General features: G+C 42.1%; 1 protein-coding gene across 4 annotated transcripts in view; it reads right to left on the reverse strand.

Moving 5' to 3' along the window:
• Positions 1-14,567, reverse strand: part of UBE2J1 (ubiquitin conjugating enzyme E2 J1) — a 35,230-nt gene extending 20,663 nt beyond the window's left edge. Inside the window, exon 1 of one of the 4 annotated variants that reach the window (XM_058801236.1) lies at positions 14,452-14,567. Coding sequence is in view for 1 of the 4 variants with exons in the window: in XM_058801233.1 (XP_058657216.1) it covers positions 3,474-3,504 (31 nt within the window). In the remaining 3 variants the exon portion in view is untranslated. Of the gene's footprint in view, positions 1-2,878; positions 2,897-3,473; positions 3,638-14,451 lie in introns of those variants that run through there. The other 3 variants (XM_058801233.1, XM_058801235.1, XM_058801234.1) reach the window with 3 other exon arrangements.
• Positions 14,568-14,570: the final 3 nt, after the last annotated feature.

The raw sequence follows: 14,570 nt of genomic DNA on the forward strand, positions 1-14,570 counted from the left end.
GCCCTCACTAATCAAATTCTCAATGAGTTGGTCTGCTGAAAGCAAAACACACTGCTCCCCAAAAACCTAAAAGGCATGGTTGTTAGTGGGCTGTGTGTGAGGCACTTCAAGTACATGTTCATAATTCTTCAAGTGTCTGTGCAAATACCCACTCAGACACCTGGTCACAGCCTAGACAAAAGCGAGACGTTGTCACAACAAGAGCAGTGACTACAAAATTTGGTGTCTGATCTTACAGCAGGCCAAGGGTCACAGCTCTTGGGGAAAAAACAGTAAAGAGATTATTCCAAGTAGCTGTCTTATAAACTTCAGAAAATGGGGATGTTCCTGAGGCATGAAAAGGATGAGTCTGTACTTTAGTCAGCTGAGCTTTAATATTGATGGGAGAGGTTTATCAGCCATGTGGTAGCAGGCTGATATACATCGACTAATCCATTCTGAAATCCTAAGACAGAAAATAGCTTACCCTTTTACAACTGCTGAAAATACACACAAAAATATGAAGCAACAGCTTACAAGGCTTTGCCTTATTGAAGCAATACAAAGAAACCTGAAGTGTGGAGTGTGAAATTTCATCTCTTCCAAAATTAATGGCCTTTTTGGGAAGAAATAAAAAAGAAACTCAAGTTCATAGGCAGTGTGAGAAGACAGCATGAGGAGAATGCCCCCGTGGCACCTTGCTCTCACAGAGGGTAAGTGACAGGAGCTGCTGGGCCATCCCAGACCTGCACTGGCCATGGCCTGTACCTGAGGCAAACAGAGATGGGCCAGAGCTGCGCTGCCTCTCAGCGACAGAGACGTGGCGTGAGGGGAACAACTTGCTTTGTGCTGTGGAGAGCTACCATCTTTCTGATATGGTGGGATGAACTAACTGGCTGTAGAAACAGGGATAAGGAAGAAGATGAACACATTGCCTAGGAGCAATCAGGAGCAGGACAAAGATGTGTAGTAATACTGCTCTTTTGTGGTCTGCTTTAGAGTACACAAAGAACAGCAATGGAGAACCTGACTGATCCCCACTCACCAACCTGCTCTAGCACATTCACAGAAGAGGGATCCAGGTATTAACCACAGATGACCATCAGCTCCTTCAAACTCTACAGCAGAATTTGGCTTAAAATAACAATCAATAAAGGGACGTGTTTCTTTTAACAATATTTTCCTATTTAAAATGTATTTTCATCCACAACATTATATTAAAGCAACTTATACTAAAAGGGTTAGTAGGGTTTGCCCTTTAAAAGTCTACTGAGCAGACGAAGTCACCATTTGCAGTTTGCTCAAGTCTAGCAGATTTCAGCAGTAGAAGCCTCTTGTACAGGTACAAAACGATTACTTTTTCCACTCTGTCTCAAGATAGCACGTTCCAAATCCCTAAAGCTGACCTAAAGGTTAGCAGCTTGGTTCTTCCTCTACTAAAGGCAAAGCAACAACAACAGGCACAAGGTCAGCTACTTGTTCTAAAGCCTTAGAGGGCTCAGTTACCAAGTAATCCCTTCATCCACAGATGACACAACACCTTGAAATAGAAAATACGGTGCATTTTTTATGTGTTTTAGTGCCTTTACATTAATTGAAACTACCTTAATATTAGAATATTGTAGAGTTCATTGTAAGCCTTCAGTCAAATTGCAAGAGTAAGATACCAGCACTAAAATGCACAGGTAACTGGAACAAGATAGGAATTTGTAAAACATACACAGAAATATTAAGTAATTGCATATGCTCATCTACCTGGTTAGCAAGTAAAGTGCCAGATTAGAAGCAGTGGCTATACACAATTACTGTCAACTCATTTTAATGGACAACTGTGAAAGAAACTATATTTATTTAAAATATTTGTTTATATTTATTCAACACCTTTTTGCATAACTGTTTAGTGAACGATTTCACACATACTATTGACATTAATCTTTTAAATCATTATAGAAATTTTAAAAGTTATTTATATAATTTACAAACTTTCACCATCTACATGGAAAGAAATAGTTTAATAAATTAATATGTAACCAAACATGCTTAATTTGGAGAAACAATATTAAACCATTGTATGAATTATTTGTCTTTGCCACATAAAGTTCATTTTGCTATGGAACAGCTGGTTCCACACGTTTTCAGTACCAACAGGTGCTGAAAATCAATTCCAGTAAAGGTAATTTTCTCTTGAATACAGGGGGGACAAGCAGCAACAAAGGGGAAGAACATTTCTAAATTAAGCCACAAATATTTGTCGTCTCCACCCAGATCCCAGGTGCTTGTCATACAGCACACCACCACTGTTTCCCATGACGTGGCGAACCACAACCAGGGAGTATGTTTGTGTGGCCTTGGAAATTCACATATGCCACACATCCTGCATATCTCCCTAAAAAAAAAAGTATTCCTTCCCGATATTTTAAATGACAATAAGTTCATCATTTGCTTAGTGATCCTTCTTATCTTTCAGTTATGCAACTTGGGTGTGAGGCTAAGGGACATAATTTAACAATAGACACATTATCCGCCTGAGGTGTGTTTGTAAACAAGCGTGTCATGACATTTGTAAGGTACAAGTCATCATAACATTCAGTTTCTCCTCACCTCTCATGCTGGTAAGAGGACGGCATGATTAAAAAATAAAGCCACTATTCATTACAATAACATGAAGCTGATAATGCCTATTTCTCAACACCCGCTTAGGGGAAAGCAGGGACAGCAACCCACACCGAAACCCTCCCAGCCCTTCCAAGCTGCAGAAGAGGTTTTGCTCCGGCAGTGCCAGCCAGGCCTCCGGCTGTGCAAGCGGCTCCCAGGGGTGAAGCCCTGGCACAGCCGGTCAGAGGCCGCTGCTCCGACACAGACACGGCCTGTCCACTGTTTGCCTCCCAGGAATCCAAACCTGCCCTTCTAGCGCTGTTTTCTCCACATCTCTTGAGGCATCTGTCTCACTTCAAGGATTCAAAAGAAAGCCCAGGAGTTATAGGCATGAATTTTAACATGCAAACATGCCAAACCAAACATGGGAGCAAACACAGACGCAAGTAAATAGAGCCTGTACAGCAACACTTCTGTAAAACGAACTGACGCCACGCAGGCCAAGTCACCCTTGGCAAGCCGTCCCTCACCCGCACCTATTCAGAGAGCAGGCGATGCCCGGGGGAGCAGGGCACGGCCACCCGACTAAACGTTCAAAGGTACGTTTCCACGATCCATCAAAACGCGTGGGCACGCAGACCTGGCGGCCAGGGTGTTTTGAATCGAATTACAGCTCGGAGGAAGGTTTCAACGCCATCGCACTGCGAAGGCAAACCGAACCCAGCCGGCCTGCGCCTGAACGCCGCCACCGCCCCGGCGCAGGGAACCCACCGCCACCGCCGCGGCCCCCGGCCCTCCTCCCCGCCGCGGCCCCAGCCCCGGCCCCAGCCCCCGAGCCCTCCGCGACCAGCTCGCCCGCAGCGGCCCTGGCAGCTCGTAAAGGCGCGGCCGCCGCCTACCCGGGCTCTTGAGGTTGTACCGGGCCTCCATGGCAGCGGGCACCGCTCCCTCCGCGGCGGCTCCAGCGGCGGGGGCAGGGGGTGGAGGAGGAAGGCCGGCCCCGGCCCAGCCCAGCCCGCCTCGCCGCGGGACACTCCCCTGACGTGGCAGCGGCGGCGACAGCCCCGCCGTGACCGCGGGGGGAGGCACCTGCCGCGCCGGCACCGCCCCGGGCCCGGCCCCGGAACGGCAGCCGTGCGGGGACGGAGTGCTGCGGCCTCCAGGTGCGGGGGCTGCGCGGGTGACAATAGGCCCTTGTCCGCCCCGAGAATGGGCCCTGTCCGCCCCGAGAATGGCCCTTGACCGCCCGGATAATGGCGCTTGTCAGCCCCGAGAATGGGCCCTGTCCGCCCCGACCGCAGAGGTGATGGGGCGAGGTGCCGCCGGGCCTCGGCGAGTTTGAACACTGGGGGCTTGGAAAAGGGGCTTCCAGGAACCCACAGACCCAACACACTCCCCGCCCAACAGACTTCACTGTAAGACTTAGTAGCATCTTGTTTGTTGGTTTTCAGGAACATGAAAGACTGAAATGTTGTCATATGTCAATGATTATTATTTTAGGCAAGTATTAACAGCAAGAGCTTGACTTGATTGTCACCTTTTCCATGCCACAGTGACAGAGAGATATTTAGATCTCAACTGCTTCTCTTCCATCTGGTTATAGGTGTAATACACATGGGATAGAACTTTTAAGAACATACAGACAATATCTAAATTAAAGGGGTCAGAATCTCAGCAGTCTCTGTTTCCTTTTGTTTCAATATAAGCTGTAAATAAGAATCAACCTCTTACGTACTTGTCGTCAGCAAGTTTGAAACTCATATCTAACTCATATTGTCCTTAATCTGTGAAATGAATTGTTCTTCATTTCATCTCACTTTTATATTCTTCATAATCATGTTTTACAAATTAATTTTTTTTTCTTGGTCTCAGTTCTCCTTTTCCCACTTTGATTGAACAGCAATGGCAAACAGTTGTAAATAAAACATTTGAGTGGGTGCATATTTTTCACCCCATCATGTTCCCTCTCAATATTACAAAAAATCATGTTAGTGTTTCCTTTCCTGTTCTGTTGCACAGTGATGTGGTAACAGCAATAGGTAAAGAAAGCAACTTTACTCCTCATGAGCTAGCAGAATTTTCAAAGGGGCAAAGTGATTGTCCTTTTTACAGGACAAGGCACTATGGATGCTATAAAGGGTCATTAATGTATAGAGATGGGAAAAGATGGCATCAGACCTTGGGGTTCCCTCTTACAACAAAGCACCATGGATACATTAAATGGCCAACAACTCCTGATGACATTTCAGCATTTCTAGCTAAGAATTGTTGATCTGACCACTTGAGATGGTGAGCTGCAGGCACTGACTGTTGGATTCACAAACTATTTTGGTCATAACTATCTTTCCTTGTCTTCCAGAGCCACCTTGCTGTGCAGATGGAGAAGGGCATTGGGACAATCTGTCACTAAATTGTGCCCTTCCCCAAAGTAGGAGAGAGGTATTCTGGATTCGTTCGTTCAGAAATCTGGATTTTCATGTAAAAATTCTGGAATCTATTTTGGTTGAAGATAATTTTTGAAGTTATATTATAACATGAATAGTATAAAGTGGTAGTTATTATGAACTACTTAAGCACAATGTGGAGTTCAGCTCTGCCTTCTGGGCTCTGGCCTTTGACCCTTGGATGTGCTTACAGTGTCCTTTTATGTAGTTCAAGGAGGAAACACCTGCAGTTAATGTGAAACTTGGGCTTTCAGCTAAAAAAAGATATATAGCCACTCTAACTGCATGAGAGCTAAGCACTGTTGAAAATGAGCTGAATAAACTGAAAGCAAGAGAAACACCCTGAAAGAAGGTGCACATTTTCCCCGTTTAAGTAAGCTACAAAGCAGCCTGGCTGGGAGCTGGGGGAATTGCCGTGAGCTATTGTGCAGAGCTGGCAGTACAAGACTGCTTTAATTTTCAGATGTACTATTAGTTAAAAGTCAGAGCTGCAGGAGGTGAATGCTGCCAGATGAAAATGCTGATTCCTGCAAGGTAGCCAGCATACAGTTAGAGATCTGGGGATTCATTCCCAGCCCCACGTCTCGGCAGCTGCTTGGGGCACATGAGGAGCTGGCACTGCAGAGCTCTTGCACAGTCAGTGTTGCCAGTCCAGAAGCAGCTGCCTCCCTCCTCTTCCTGCCTCTGGTTAAAAATACCCTTTGGATTTTTCATCTGCCTTTTGTTTAGACTTTTGCAGGAAGAAGCCATTTTGTACTGGAACTTGTGGGGTTTTAAAACCAAACACCAAATATAGTAGCAAAATTGCAGTCAAATTCTACATGCTGGCAGCACTTCATGTAGCTTGTGTATCCTGTCATATGATCTAACTTGGTGAAAAAATAAACAAGCTGAAGCACATAGAAACTGAAAGTTTGCCTGAACATTGCTGCAACAAAGATTTTGTTGTTTAATGCCACACTGAATCTGTGCAGAAAGTTTTTACTCATGTTTATGTGTACTTTTTTCTCTAGTTATCTTTGGATGAAAGCTCTAATAGATCCACCTAGCTTCAGAGCAAAGTAGCATATAGGCCCTTTTGGTGCAAAAAATATTACAAAATTAATGACAATCATAAGGTTTGATAAAATGAATAATTTTTCAATTGAAGGTGTTTCTACTGTGAAAGAAAAGCCAAGTCAGAGTAAACATATGGGTGAAATTCTACTGAACACTTGCAAACTATGGATAGAGATTTCTGGGCTGATTCCTGAGGCTCACTTTAGAGCTGATGAAGGGAACTAGGAGCTCCTCTTGCCTGGAATAGATGTTAGCTGTACACCAAACAAATCATGCTTTAGAAGTTCCTGCATTTTTCAGTTACCTGCAAAGGCAGATTAAGCTAAGTCCTCTGTGTTCTAGACTACCCTGGTTAGGTATTTTTATATGTATGTATACATAGGTATTTTTGTATGTATGTATGTATGTATGAATGTATGTATGTATAGCTGCATCTGATGTGCATAGCTCTCTATACCTGAGAGAAATGTATCCAGCATTTACCCTCAATTTAGAAGAATTACAAGCATTTCAGTCAATATAGCCTCTTATTTTTAACAGTAAGATCCTTGATGAACTGACTTCAAAGGTCCAAGAAGGGAGCTCAGCCAGTAGGAATGGGAATCACAAAGATCAGCATGCAGAGTTGGGGAGATGCACACTAAGAAGCATCCAGCAGGAGCCCACTAAGAGGGAATTACTCCCAAAACCTCTTCTTTCTCTGGGAGGCAGAACACCTGTGTGACACAAGGGTTCAGTTTTTGCACAAAGGTTGGATGCATCAGTGTATGTTCTTACAAATCTCAGGGAATTATGCTAGGTTATGTGACACTGAACTACTATTTATTTATCTGTGCAGGTCATATAATGGTATGAGATGAGTGTATAAATATGTTAGGTGATAATCTAAAGTCAGTTCAGAGTGGGGTTTTTATGCTTTGTGGGCTGTCTCATAAATTCAGCTATGAATTATTTATTCTAGAGAAGGTTTGACATCACAGAAGCTTATGAGAACGCAATAGTTTTTTGTACAGAGCAATCACACCCTGCTTTTATGAATTCACAAAATGTAGAAGGGTTTGCCTCATTTATAATGCTAGCCTTTCAATACAGACAGTTGGCTGCAGAATTAAACTCTTAATGGAATTAAGGAATCTAATATTCATATGCCTATATTGTCAGTGGGAACAGATATTACTTACTTGCAAGAGAAATCATCATGGTGTTCATTGTGACTAATACAGTCTCAGCTTTTAAAATCCTCTGTGTTAATTCAGACCTTTTAAATCTAGATTCAACAAGTGCACCTCCTCCTCATCAATAAAAACAAGGGTGGCATTGTGTAACCAGTGCCCTGCAGCAATTGCACAGATGGATAGTGCCTCTCAGGAAAGCAATTACTGTCTGTTCTTCAAGCTTAGTTCTAAGGCAACCATCTCACAAAATGGGGGGCTTTGCCAGATGACTTTTAATTAGCATTATTTCAGAAATGAAGAAATAGGGAAAGAAGTTACCAGATTGCTTTAATTGACGAAGCAAGCAAGTGCCTGGTCTGGACCATTGGTGCAGTTAGTGTGAACTAACAAGATGTTTCACAATGTGAAGTCAAAATAAAGGTACAAATGTTTCACCCTTCCTTTACTCCCTGAAGACTGAGCAGAATCATGCCAACCAGTTGACTCACAGTCTTCTGGCATCATTGCTGTAATAGTTCAGATGATTTCCTGGTTCAGAAGACATGTGCAAAGACCCAAGTCAAAGCTGAATCTGTGTCCAAGTGACAGCTGTTCATGACTCTGAACCTCCCTGATTTAGTTACTCTGTTCTTAGCAGCTACAGATAATGGCAGAAATTTTCTCTGGTGCATATTCCTCACCATGCAAATTGCAGAGCACACTAGGTAGCTGGAGGCAGTTGCCAAATACCAAAATTTAAAAATATTTTGCTCCAGTGCCACTATTTCAGGGGAAAAGCCTGGGCATACCCTTTGACCATGCAGCCTGTTTTCCATGATGTCTTTAGGGCTTCAGGCACCAGATTTTCTTGTCATATTTTCCATATGTGAGTTCCTCTGCATGCCCCTTCATTTTAACTTACTCCTATAGGCTTTCTTCTGGGAAGGGAGCACCTGTCCTCACACATCAGGCAGAGGCAAAGCACTCAGGGTTATGTCTGTTGGACTGCCATCAAGTAGTCCTTCCACCTCATCCATTCCAAAACTGTTACTCACCACTTTAATGTGCACTTGCATGTTCCTGCTTGCATACAGCTGCTTACATGCAGGTCTGACTGACTCAGCAATAGAAATAAAGGATTGGTGAGCAGGCTGTTTATTTAAAGCTCCTCAAAAAGCATTTACCAATTGGTGTAACCTTACTGTGTCATTAACCAAGATATATTGAGTTACCAGCTGTCTTCACCAGCCCCTTGTATATATCTGGGACACACAGGAGTTTCTCAGATGGTTGGTGGAAATCTGGGGCTTGGTTCAGTTGCACACAAGCATCTGATGCTGTCTGAGGTATCCTAAGTTATGCCAGATATCCATACATAGCAGAAAGGTATGGGATACTGTTGCCATTCTGAACAAAGCAGCACCAGGCCAGGTGAAGTGCATAGAGTGCCCTCAATGTCATAAGGGATCCATGTGGACACTTGGATTAAAGGCCTAACACAGCAGTTGGGAGAGCCCAGAGAGTGGCTCTGCTGACCAAATATGCCTACCCTCTGGCAAATTGCATTGCTCTCTGGGCTCCAGCTGACTGTACTGACCTCATACCAGGTCACTCTCCTCTCTCCTCTCTCCACTGCCTGATACTAGGTCACTCTCCTCTGCATTTTCAGCTGCTTGGGCTCCACAGCCCAGCCCTGGTCGGGCTCAATCCCAGAACCTTGGTTTGGCACTCTTAGAGAAAACTGCACAGCAGAGCCACATAAGACAAGACAGACCCTGAGATGGGGTAGAGCTATTGACATATGGTCCAGAGAAAAGGCAGCACTGTTAAAAAGGTGTAAAATGCTGGAAGGAAAAGGCAGAGAGTCAAAAGATGGCAGGGTGGTGACACTTGAGCCAGAGAATGCGCATCTGTTGTCTTGCATGGGGACATGAGCATGTTAATGCTAAGTCTAGTAGTTTGCTAGTCACAGCTACCTATACTAACCAATAAATTATTACTTTACTCTGGTAAATTGTCTGTATCTGCTTGCAGGCTTTTTTTTTCCTTGCTGAAATGTGTCTAGCAAGGTGACTCATGAGGATACAGGGAGATGCAGGCTGCAGAGGATACTGTTAGTCTGAAAGAGAAATTACAAAAGCTAAAACAATTGTGCAGTCTGGTGTTGTCATAACTATTCACATTACAGATTTATAGCTTTTAATTAGGACTATTAATCGTAGCAATATAAAAAGGGGAGGGAAGAAGGAAAGAACTTCTTCCATGCTAAGGAACTTTTATGAATGCATTTAGTTCATGGGAGCTGGAACCTTTCATGGGAGAGGGTGTACTCAGTAAAGCAGAAAGGCATTTATAATCTGTCAAGAGAATACTAAATTTAAAGCCAATAATCAAGTTTCTGCATAATGGACTTCATGAAGAATACGAAATTTGAATGACAACTGCTGCTTTATAGACAGAAAATGTGGAATTGAAATATGAAATTACTGAAGGAACAGAGCTGGAAACACTGCTGAGCAAGGGGAACAGGAATGGTGGTAGTGAATTAATTTGAATGCCTCTGCTGCAAAACTTGCATTCAGCACTTAGGGTAGGAGACCAAGACAGCATGATGGCACACTGACAGTCCAAAGAAGTTGAATCAGCTGCAAAGGGAGTATTGAAAGAGAAGCAATTTGTGGATCAGACCATTTGGCTGATCCAGAAGACAATTCAGTCATTGAAAAGGGCATTGCAGAGAAACAGAGTATGGTTCCACTTCTCAGCACAGGTTTTGGAGACAGAGATGGTCCCAGGACCTTTAGATCTGGCACTACTGGATTCCCAGAAGGCACATCCGTTCTCTCTGCATACTACCTTGCAAAAGGAGTTGAAACAGGTTACATTTCCCACAGCCCAGAAGCCTCTCATTATCAAAGTAGCCCCAACCCAGATGTGGATGTGCATAAGCAAAGGGAGAATTCAATCCACAGCTGACTTAACCTCAGAACAAGTTGGAGTTGAATGATGGCCCTGGATAGCAGGGCTTTTAGAAACCCCAGAAATGTTGCTGAAAGGTTTTATTTCTGGGGCATCCATCACTCCATCCCATTATGCAGTTTTATCAGCAGCATTAAGAGGAGCTCCAGCTGCAGCAGAGAGCTTGCAGCACTAGTTGTGAAGGAGTCTGAAAGCACTACTGGTTCCCAATCTGTTGGATGATTGTTTTATCTGGATAACAGAAAGCTGAGGAAGGACTAGGGCAGTATTTATCTAGGAAGTATGCACTAGCTTTGAGACTTGGGGCTTGTGAGGGAAGGAGTAAGGAGGCAGGCCAGTATTTTAAGGACCAAGAATTTGCAGTGATGCATGGATTGAACTGGCTGAGGGGGCACCTACCTGACACAGAAACACCTAAATGCAAACACAGGTTCATCTGAGTCAGAAACTTGCAGTGCTGATGAGAACGTGAGTTAAGACTATAGCATTCCCTGATGCTAGCATGCTCAAGGAATTGACACGTCGTGACTTACACACATTTTCCCTAACAAGGAGAGGTTCCTCTTGGATGTAGTCAGGCTCTTTGCTCTGCCTATGCTGCTCTCCTGCTTACAGAATTCTTTTGCATTTCCAGTGTGAATGCATTCATAGGGTTTATACTTATGTCTGTACTGACACTACACTTCAGTTGAGACTGTTCAGAATGGCTTTTAGTTTGCACTGAATGGAGATAAAAACACAAAAGGGTAAATCCTGCTAAAATAGGAAAGGCAGCTTTGATACTGTCCTGTTCTTCCCTGTGAACTACTTGGACCTTTGAGGACCATGTGGTGTAACAAACCTCACCCACACTACCTCCCCGGGGCTGACCCTGTTGTGATAAGCCCATTATCTTTCCTTGGTCTACATTTTCATAGAACCACAGAATCAATTCAGTTGGAAAAGACCTCTGGGATCATCAAGTCCACCTTTTGACTAAACACCATCAAGGTCAATTAGGCCATGGCACTAAGTTCTATGTCCAGTCTTTCCGTAAATACCTCCAGGGATGCCAATTCCAATGTTTAATCACCCCATTACCTCCCTGGGCAGCCAATTTCAATGTTTCATCACCCTTTTTGTGAAGAAATTCCTCCAAGTATCCAACCTGAACATTTTGTGTAAGGCAGCTTGAATACACTGAAATGTTCTGGCCTACATGCTGTACCTTTGGCCACTCTGCTGTTTTTCTTGCCTCTCATGTTTGCACTCATCCATGTGTCTAATCCCAACATTCTCAATTTAGGCTAGCGCATGTTAGTTGTTGGCTTTTTCTTATTTTTGGTTTGGTTCTTTTTAAAGAACGGACATCAATGGGTTTTTTCTCTTTTTCTTCTGCTATTCAGCAATCCTGAAATAAATAATCCCTCTTACTTGTAGCAGGTCCAGGTATTCAGGGGAATATTCAGTAGAGTATCTTCTCTGACTAGTCTCATGAAAATCTTTTACCTTATCAAAAATGTGTTAGTTTAGTTCAAGAGACATTGTGATAAACTGCTGCACTAGGGGATTTTGTCTTGGATATATTTATATGTTTTTTACATTTTAAAATACGTTCTGGACATGATTAAGAAATGTTTAAAATCTGACTGCGAACATAAACTGTAACTTCAATATAAATACATATTTTATGGCATGCATACAAACCAGGATTACATAAATCTGTCAAGTCTTTTTAGGGATGTTATAGCATGTAATGGATTTCTACAATTTTTTTTGCACTCAGTATTTTTTCAGTAGGTTTTAGCTCAAGACCTAGCTTGTGGCTCATAATGCCTACAAGCCAAAGGGAATAGGCTGGCAGAAACCAAAGGAGAGTGAGTATCAGACCTGGTTACAGCAAAATATGAAATTCAGAGACAGCAAACTGAGAAAGGTAACACAGATACCAGGGAGAAAACAAATTAAAAGCAGCAATCTGCTAGTGTCATTTTTAAATGTAGCTATTTGAAGATATCTGCATGAGCTAATATGCAAATATTAATACAGTGAGAAATCAAGTGGGATGTCAACCATATGCCACCACATAAGAGGAGCCCAAAAGAACTTCCCAATCAAGCTTATTTCTGATTTTCCACACAGCTGAAATGGGAGAATTTGATGTGTTTATCTGTAATTGAGTAAATTCACATGCAGCTGTTGATAAACATTTAGAATCTGAGGAAATCTTGGTGTTAATGTATCTGTCCATCTAACAGGACAAAGCTGCAGCACAAAAATCATGACAGGATGTCATGTACATCATCAGTACAAAAATAGGAAAACCTCAGTGTTCAATTTAAGAAAAAAATATTCTACAATAATTGTTGCAAATGACAGCACAATAAATATGTCATTAAAGCAAACAGTTGCTACTGTATACAATTATGGGTTATTTTCTTTAATTCCTCCATTTACTCTGATGATGCATATAAAGATGAAGGGAGTTCATAGGTCAACATTTATTTTAAAAATTGCTGCAGTACTTTCACAGAATGAGCTCCCTTAGTATCAAATCATCAGGAGTGCAATTTCACATGCAAGAAACCATAGAATTTTTGTTTTAGTGGGAAAAACAACCCTGTTCTATCATGAAACATGAGAGCTCAAATGATCTATGTGAATTATGCTTTATCAGAGTAGTTTGCTCCTGACAATTACACATCTATACTAATGCACAGCATGTTGGTAATCACCAGATTTTAGAAACATATTCCAGCACTGTAACATTTTAAATAGCCATTCCAGTGCATGCTCAAAGGTGCATTTGAACTCTTCAGAGAACCCTTCACACACTCTGCTGCCCGAGCGGCTGCCTGCTGAATTACTTACAGGGATTTCCTCAACTATAACAAGTTCTTGGAAACAATATTTTATAGTTATCTAGCTCCTGACTTTAAAATGTCCACAGGATACTAAATTGGTTTGGGTTTATTGTAAACCAGTGTTTTTAAAAGACATGGCTTGTTCATTAATGGTCCCTACCATCTCTAGTCAACTTCAATGTTAAATAAGAAATGGAGACTTATGGATCAGGTACATTAAAAATACTGGACTATTTGGAAAGTAATTACTTCTTCCACAATTTCAAATTTTAGAAAAAGTGTATCAACACTGCCTTAAGTGGCTCTTGTAGCACATGGGGTATTTAATTTCTTTAAAATAAAAACTAGAATCTCAATAAAATTTAAAAGAATTTTTTTTAAAAAAAGCAAGTTTTAGAATTTATTTGTAAAAAGGACCTTGCATGCCTCACTCAGTGTTCAATCACTTCAGCTAGAACATTAGAAAATGATTACTCAAAAGTGAAATGAGTTATCACCTAACCTGAAAATACCAAAGTTAAACACTAAAACTAATGAATTTTTAACATTCTTTAAATTTTATATTTGAAACATAAGTACCCTGATGAAAATTACATTTATTCTGATGATATCAAATTGGAAGTTTTATGTTGGCTAAAATCACCCTCACTAAATTGTGCTAGATAGTCTGTTCCAAATTCTAAATGGGACTACAAGAGGTAACTTCACTGTCTTAAACAAGTTGATAGTCTCTAATAGAAGGTCTACATAGAACTCAGGCCAAATATATGGAAGCTGTGGTATGAGTCATATTAGTTATGACTCATACCATAGCCACTATGAAGAGATAATTTACACATAAAAACAACAACAAAAAAATCTGGCCCAGCCTGGTAGGTGTTCTTAGTCCCACATAGCCACCTACACCTGGTGGGGCAAAGGGAGGACAGAGATTGTGACCCAATGCGGGGATCTCTACAAAATGAAAGATAAACACATGGCCAGAAATTACAGCAGCCCTTCAATGAATGTCCTGTGGACTGGAAAGCTGTCAAAAGGTGTCTCTTACCCATCACTGCTTTGGTGAACTATGAAAACAGCTTTGCATTACTTTATCTGAGGGGCTAGTCAGAAGAATGCCCTCAACTAAGATGATGGGTGGTGACAGTACTAAAAGGAATTTGAACTCTGTGTTTTAAACACTCTGATTTGACTACAGCTACTGTCACTGTTTTTCACACCAGCACCAGGATCAGTGATTTTCACTATTATCAGTATTTCTTACCTTTCTGAGCCCCTAGAACTGCATTACTTATCACACAATTCTTGACAGAGACATTGGTTCCATCTTCCTGCCTGCCTCCAGAGCTATTTTGGCTAGGGGCAGATTAGCTGTGAATATGGTAATTTTCCCCTTACCTGTTTCTGGCGTACAGCAAGCTGCCTCCCATTCTGGTCAAGTTCTTCTCATTCCCAAAAGCTGCCAACAAAACCATTAGACTGCGCATGCAATTAGTAAAAATTAAGAGTTTCCCTTC

This window comes from Ammospiza caudacuta, chromosome 3 (assembly GCF_027887145.1).
Source record: "Ammospiza caudacuta isolate bAmmCau1 chromosome 3, bAmmCau1.pri, whole genome shotgun sequence".
NCBI classification, from domain to species: domain Eukaryota; kingdom Metazoa; phylum Chordata; class Aves; order Passeriformes; family Passerellidae; genus Ammospiza; species Ammospiza caudacuta.